Here is a 7393-nt window from a genome sequence, read left to right as displayed (position 1 = left end):
AAATGCTGAAAAAGGGTGTGTGGCAGCCTGGGACGAAGACATGTCGATGGAGAAACGTGCCAGTGGGTGAGTGTCCCCATCACCAGGCAGCAATGTTTGTCTGCTTGCCTGTGGTTGCAGGACCTGTTTGTGCATGTGTGCACGGTATTAAATAAAAAATAAGTAATAAAGGGAAAAAAATGTTCACTGGCAGCTTGCGCGGCCCCTCATGAGGTTTTTTGATATGTGGGGAAATATTCCTGTGCGTGTCACCTGCTGGCAAGGAGAGCTGGGGCCAGTGCTGGTGCGGAGCTGTGTTGTGCTGCTGGGCCAGTTGCTTGGAAAAGGAGAAGGGGAAAAAAAAAAAAAAAACACAAAACAAAACAAAGACGAAAATGCTCCCAGGAGGGCGGCAGCGGGCTCCAGCACAGCCAGGGTTTCCAAGGCTACTGCGAGGCTGAGGCCACGCTGCCGGCCAGGGCAGAGCTGCCTTTGGGTTGATTTTGTATAATTTCTAGTGCCTAAGTTGGTCGAGGCATTCTTGGCTCAGTTGTGCGTGTTGGAGGGGGGATTGCTAATTGAGGAGTCAGGTGTTTTTTTTTTTTTTAATGTAAGCCTTTTGAAGGGGCTGGATGATGCGAGCCTTTCTGAAGAGCTCGGAGGGGTGTTTTCAGCTGAAACCGCACACCACGACGATAGGCAGGCACGGAGGGTCCGACATCGTCCTGCAGGTAGGGGATGAGGAAGCCAACCAAAATGGATTGGTGGTTCAGAGGTGGGGAGAAGGATGCGCTGGAGTCCTCAGTGCAAAGCATGGAGGGGGGGGCTGCCAGCTTGCTTAGGCTGATGGACAGCAAGGAGAAAGGGGTTAGCAAATGAGTAACAAAACCTGAGCTGCTTTCGGGCAGGTTTCCCTGCTTGCCCGCTGATTGCCCGCTGGCAGTCCGCAGGTGTAGCAGATCATCACGCAGCCCTCGAATTCGCCGCCCCGGACAAGGGCTTCGTCCTTCAGGACTTCAACTCCCCCCACGGCACCTTCGTCAACGGCTGCCAGGTCCAAAACGCGGCCGTGAAAGTGAGTCCGGGGGACACCCTGCGCTTCGGCGCGGGGGGAGCATCCTTCGAGCTGGTGGTGGATGGGGCTGCCCAGGTAAGGGGGGTGCTGCTGCTTGAGGAAAAGTGGGTGCTTCTGCTCCCTCAGGGAAGGGAAAAGTGGGTGCTGCTGCTCTCTCAGGGAAGGAATGGGGTGCTGCTGCCCAGGGAAAAGTGGGTGCAGCTCCCCAGGGAAGGGATGGGGTGCTGCTGCTCAAGGAAAAGTGGGTGCTCCTGCCCAGGGAAGGCCCAGGAGCAGGATCAGGCCCCCAGGTCTGGGCGATCCTCCGAAAAGGTGGGGGAGGGAAATTAAAAGCTCGAGCTCCCTCTGCTGAAGAAGCTCGGGCAGTTCAGAAAGGAAAAGGGAAAAGCACCGGATGGGTTTCCCAGCAGCAAGTTGCACTTGAGCCGAGGTAGATCTGGAAAATGTCCTTTTCCTCTATTTGCATTTTATATTTCCTCAAAAGCTACTTACCTGCAGAGAAGGTGGGGTTTTGGATTCAACCTAGAGCAAACCAAAAGGTGCAGAGCTGGAGATACCAGGGTGCTGTGCACGGCAGGGCCAGGGCATCGCAGCTGCTTTGGAGGGCTAGAGAAACCCAAAGCCACTGTAAACTGGGAAATAAGGTGGTTGAATGCTGTGTCAGTGTCCCGTCTCCAGGAAGAGATTTGTCTGGGGCTGTCTGTGGAGGTCATTGAACTTTTGGGTTATTATACAGTTAACGATTGATAAGTTCCAGTATTATTTTTATTATTTTGGTTCTCGAGGGATCCAACAAAATAGATACTGAGGCAGTGTCCCAAAAAACTGTGTGTGCCTGGCAGTGGGAGTTACATTGCCTGGTCTCCTAGCAGTGTCCACATACAAGTAAAACTGAATTAGAATCAGCTGGTTTGTGCACTCACTTACTGGGGTTGGAGGTCTCGGCAGGCTTCCTGGTGTAGCAAGCTGACCTGCTGAATCCAAAGTTCTCCAGAAATCCTTGGCCAAGAGAAATAAAGAAAATTCTCAGCTGCATGATGAAGCCAGAGCAGCTGGGGTGCCAGTGCTGGTTAGGTAAAGCTAGTTTCTGCTGGAGCAGTGAGCATTTTAATTTCCAAAATTCTATGTGTAGGTTGCACCCAGAAAAGCAGTTTTGCACCGTGACACAGAGGAAGCCCTGCGGGTGCCTCTTCATTGCGCTGGGTTCTGTGATCCTCCCTTGGTGGAACAGCTTTGAAGCCTGACCCTGCTGACTGCAGAGAGTAAATACCCCTGTGCTGCACCCTGTGAAGTGCTTACGGTGTCTAATGCGGGGAGATCTCTCTCATTTTCAGTAGTATTAGAGGAACGTGTTGTAAAGAGGAGCAACAGGCAGTTAGGAGTCCTGTCCCTGCAGTGCCTCAGAGCACAGGCCGAGTGCCCGGGAAGGGACGGTGTAATGCTGCGGCAGAATCCAGCCGCGAGCAAGCACCCGGGGCAGCATCATTAGCAAAAATGACGGGGTTTAAACGTGCTCTGGGAGAAAGCAAGGTGCTGGAGTCGTGGGGAGCGTGCGCTGGGGTCTTTGGCTCTGCTGCAGAAAGATGCCAAGGTAACAGCCGGGTGCTGAAGGTCTGCATACAGACCAGGCCCGAGGCCACATCGGCAAGATGGTTAGTTCAGCCCTTGTCATCGAGGGCTACGCGTTCGCCGACATACGAGAGCTTAGTGGTGGCTTGTCTCTACCGTACTGGAAAGATCTGCTCATAAGGAGAATAGCAGGTAGCGTCCTAATTACGTGTCTGATGGGCCTGGTGTAAGGTCTGACAGATGCGTTGGCAAGCCAGGAGTGCAATGAGAGGCTTTGGTTCAGCCCGGGGAACGGCGAAATGACAGGGTAGGACCTGTGTGTGAGCCGGGAGAGGTGTGAAACGAGGGCTTCTAGATTTTGTAAATGGCACGCAGCATCAGGGTGGCCAAATCCAGAGAGAGAGGGAAGAGCTCCAAAAGCAGCGCAAGCCCCAATAATTTCTTTTGGTTTCAGCAAAACGTTTGGGCTTCCTGATTTAAATCTGATAGTTGGGCAGTGGAAATGGGAAAGGACTAAAATCCTGCTTCCGTTCAGCTCTGTGCTGGGGTTTCACACAGCGCAGTGCACGCACATCAGGGGCTAGAAGCCTCCCTAAAATCCTGCTGGTATCGTGGTCTTTGTCCCCCGCAGATATCCTATCCCCCCGTGAGACGTCGCGCGGCGTGGACCGGGCAGCTCCAGGTGGTTGCAGAACCCAAACCCTCGGCTCCTGCGCCTCCTCCCCGCCTCCCCTCGCTGCGGGGGCCGCATCCTCCCGGCGGCTGGGCCCCCGGAGCCGGCGGCCACGTGCCCCATCCGCCGCGGCGGGACCGACCCGCGAGCGCCAGAGCTCGGAGCGTGGCCACCGCCGTCTCGCCCGACGCTTTCAGCAGGATCTCTGCGGCGAGGCCAGGTACTCCGTGGTGCTTCGTAGCCCCGTGTCCCCTCTTGAGCAGCTCGGCGCCAAGCGGAGGCAGTTTTGGTAGGAGCTGAGAAGTTGGCGAGCGTTGCCAGCAACTGGGCGTGAGTCCTCGTCCAGCGGAGCTAACCAGAGACCGTGCGTGCTCCTCGGTGGCATTGGGGTCAGTTAAGAAATGGGCTGTGCCATACAAAGGGGAATGCCGTTGCCCTCACAGCTGAGAGGGACATTTCCTCTTCGTTTTTCCTTGTGTGTGATTGGGAAGGGCGATGACTAACTTTGTCTGCACTGGTGACTCATGCACCTATTCCTGTCTCCTGTCTGAAGTGATGTTTTTTCCTCCTTTGAAGTGCAGTTTCTGGCTGCCTTGAGCACAGGACCTAAAATGAGGTCCATAGCTGATATGCTTCCGAAAATAGAGTATGTGATAGCGGTGGAGCAAAGGCAAGGCTTTGGGGCAATAGTACAGCTGGAGGAGGAGACTTTTGCCATGAACGTAGCTCGTTATGGCCTGATGCACAGTCTGGTTGTTTTCCTGGTTTGGGGTTGGGTTGTTTGAGCAGTACAAAGTCAACAGTGAAGTGCCAAAGTACAGCTGGTGCTCCAGAGCAGAGGCAGTACCGTGCCATCGCAGCAGCATCACATGAAGATGTGTGGACAGGCAGAACTTGAAATTACAGTGGAGGTAGAGGGAGGGAAGCACGATCTCCAAGCTAGCACATACTCATCTGATTTGGGGGAAATAGAGCCAAAAGGATCCGCACACACTAATCATGATGAGCATAGCTATTCAGGCGTGGGAAGCCATCAAGGAAAGCGTAGCTTCTTTCTGCAGGGCTGGACAGTGCTGAAAAATCAGAGGACCCTTTCTTGGCTGTGTCTCTGCTGCCTTTGAGGCTTTTTTAGTTCCCAGAGGTGTGTTATTCCTCTCTGTTGTGCAGGCTGTTGGCACTGGTGTCTTTTCAGTGCCAAATAGTTGGTTTCTCTTCTGGTTGTGAACCGAGCTCATGGACTGTAGAAGTAGCTGCTGGCTCAGAGTAGTTTTGAGACAAGTGGGAGGGATGCTGCGAGGAGCGTTTCTGCTGCCTGCAGCCAGCTCTCATGCCGACATTTGCTGCCGTGGTGTTTGCTCTCTTCCAGTCTCAACCAGCATCTCGGGCGACGGTGCGAGCGGTGGGGGGGCAGCCCCTTCCCTGGGGACTCACGACGCGGATTTCCTCCCCCAGGAGAAGGTGATGCTGGGGAAGGTGTGAGGGACGCCAGCCCTGTCCTGACGACGGAGCAGGCAAAGCCCTGCCCAAAGGGTTGTGTGTCCGACCGCGAGTCCCAACGGGGTGTGGGGACTGTTACCAAAAGGGACTGCTCCCGTGGATGGGGACTGCTGGGGGCACGGTGGGATGGGGAAACCAGGGCGAGCAGGTCCGTGCGGTCCACGGCCACGGGTCGGTACCCCGGGAGCAGGCAGCCCAATGTCACCGTAGCCGGAGAGTGACCGACTGCACCCATAATCTGCCCGCAGGGTGAAAAGCTGCGGGGCCTGGAGAAGGAAATCGGTCACCTCTCTGCTTTGGAAACAGAATCAAAGCAGAAAGATGCAGTGATAAGAGACCTGCAGGACGAGATCGCAGCGATGGCAAAGACCCTGGCTCAGGCGGCAGCGAGGAACGAGGTAGAGCTGACCCAGAAGCTGCTTGCCTTCGACCGAGAGCTGGGAGCCAAAACGGAGGAGACCAAAGCCTTGAGGGAACAGGTACTGAATGCTTCGACAGGCACTGAGGGGGAAAAATACCTTTCCTGTTACAGAATTTTTTTTTTTTTTTAGTTTAACACCCATGTTTAAGGAGGAGCAGGTCACATATCTGTAACCAAGGGAAATGAAGGACAGGGATTTTTTTTTCTTCCAGTAGTTTTGTTTTGCACATTTGCTTGCTTTCTGTGCAAGTTTCATTTAAAGAAGCTGGTAAATAAATTTCCCCTGTATGTGGCAGGGTCTGCAGTGCTGCAGCAGGGAGGGAAACAGAAGCTTAACCGGTGTTTGGCGAGGTGGAAAGGCACTCATGACCACCATGGGCCAGGCAGCCTGGCCCCTTGCTTCCCTCTTGCCCCAGGAAGGGACTTGCGTTTGCACAACAAGGTTGTGTTTGCAGGGGAATACCTGTCCCAAAGGCAGCGCAGCCCCTTGGCGTCCTGGTGAAAATAGGGTAGAGGAGAGAGGTCTTAGAGTTGTCTTCTCCAGGGATATATTACTAGCACACACCGCAGACTTTGAGACCTCAGAAAATGTCCTGGAGAGATGGTGATGGAGTATCTCCAGCATGGGAAGAGGGTCAATCCAAGGTGTCGAGCCGATGCAAGGCACACAGGTCAGCAGCCACGCATCTTCGCCAGCCCGCCCCAGCCACATGCTGCCCTCCCATCTAACCCTGGGTCTGCAGGAGGCTGTGAAACGCTTTGTGCTCGTCCTGACTGTGTTGTGAAGAGGAGCTTTTGAGAAGCAGGTTCCTGGTGGAGAGAAGGCGATCTGATTTTGGGGTGCTGTCAGCATCGCTGCTGTTACCGCGCTGAGATGAGGTGATGTGCGGTGCCTGTCTTGCCAGCAGCTTTCCTTTCTCAATAAAATCCTCTTCCACCTGTGGATTCGCTCTTTTATACCCTCTAGTAATCACTTTGTGAAACTGGTCATTTGAACAGTGGGAAACATATTTGTGCTGTCTTTGCGGCGACAACATGCCGAAGTGGATAGCACAGGCTGTTCCCCACTCCTGATTTCCAGTAGGGACTGTAAAAGCTGTCTTTGCAGCAGAAATGTGAATGTGAGTTATTAGCAGCTCTGGATCTGCGCTTGCAGTAGCAAATTTGTATTCTCTGAGCATGCAATAAACCTACAGGTGTTTCAGCGTCACCCAGCCCCAGCCAGAGATTCTCGGCATGGCAGACAGCAGGACACAGTGTTTCTCAGTGTCTTTTATATTAGGATTTCAGTGTGAACAGCCAAAACAAGTTTAAGGTCATCTTATCCAAAGCAATGACTGATGAGAGTTAGTCAAAGATGCTAAAGAGTAACCACATCAGATGGTGACCTGGAAGCACCAGATTTCCCTCTCCGAAGAGGGCTGTCATAGAGTTAATAAGTGATCTGGCAAGGAATGAGAGTGACTGTTTTGCAGATCAGCGACCTGCAGAAAGGCTCGAGCCAGGTTTTCAGCCACTCCCTCTACGAAAGGGACCTGGAGATTGGAAGGCTGCGGAAAGAAAGCGAGAAGTTGAAGAGGGACCACGCTTTGGCTGCAGGTATTGTATTCCTGGAGCTCCGTGTAGGGGCATGAAGCAGTTTAGGACCGGCTCTTGATAATGAGTGAGCATTGGCAAAACTGTCCAGGCAGCAAATGATTTGTGGCAGCTTGTAGAAATTGTCCGACCACTGTTTCTGTGCCCTGAAGCTCTGCAGGAGTTGCAGGTGGTGTCTGACGTGATGAGTGCCCCTGAGGTGAGGGACAACGTGAGGACGGAAGGCTGGGAGCGATGGGGCGGAGAGCTTTGGGGGGGAAAAAAAAGCCTCAAGCACCGATTACAGGGCAGGCTCCGAGCCGCTGGCAAGCTCAATGGGCTGCCGTGTGCCCCGAGGGGGGACACCTGCCCCCCCCAACCCCAGCTGCTGCGGGGCTGCTCCTGGCTGCAAAGGCCACCGCAAACCGCCAGCCTTTCCCAATGGCCCTTTATCCCTGTCTTTATCAGGCACAAGGAATGTTGTGCGTGCACAAAATACTGGCTTTGGTAACCCATTCAGATTAGCAAAAGCGTTCTGCTTGATTTCATTGCCCGAGATAAGGGAGCAGTATCGGTGCTTGGCAGGGAGGAGGCATCAGAGCCG

General features: G+C 53.9%; 1 protein-coding gene across 4 annotated transcripts in view; it reads left to right on the top strand.

Annotated features, from left to right (window-relative positions):
* Positions 1–614: 614 nt before the first annotated feature.
* The window catches only part of LOC116965286 (EF-hand domain-containing protein D2), a 28889-nt gene continuing 22110 nt past the window's right edge, over positions 615–7393 (top strand). For 3 of the 4 annotated variants that reach the window (XM_042794949.1, XM_042794950.1, XM_042794951.1), the window contains exons 1-6: positions 615–710; positions 923–1129; positions 3255–3516; positions 4663–4754; positions 5042–5272; positions 6690–6813. In XM_042794949.1, the coding sequence (XP_042650883.1) occupies positions 615–710; positions 923–1129; positions 3255–3516; positions 4663–4754; positions 5042–5272; positions 6690–6813 (1012 nt within the window). Of the gene's footprint in view, positions 711–922; positions 1130–3254; positions 3517–4662; positions 4755–5041; positions 5273–6689; positions 6814–7393 lie in introns of those variants that run through there. The other variant, XM_042794952.1, reaches the window with a different exon arrangement.

The sequence above is a fragment of the Tyto alba genome, unplaced genomic scaffold (assembly GCF_018691265.1).
Source record: "Tyto alba isolate M040663 unplaced genomic scaffold, T.alba_DEE_v4.0 Super-Scaffold_20000042, whole genome shotgun sequence".
NCBI classification, from domain to species: domain Eukaryota; kingdom Metazoa; phylum Chordata; class Aves; order Strigiformes; family Tytonidae; genus Tyto; species Tyto alba.
Note: the sequence above shows the minus strand (reverse complement) of the source record. Positions and strands in the feature narration are given on the sequence as shown.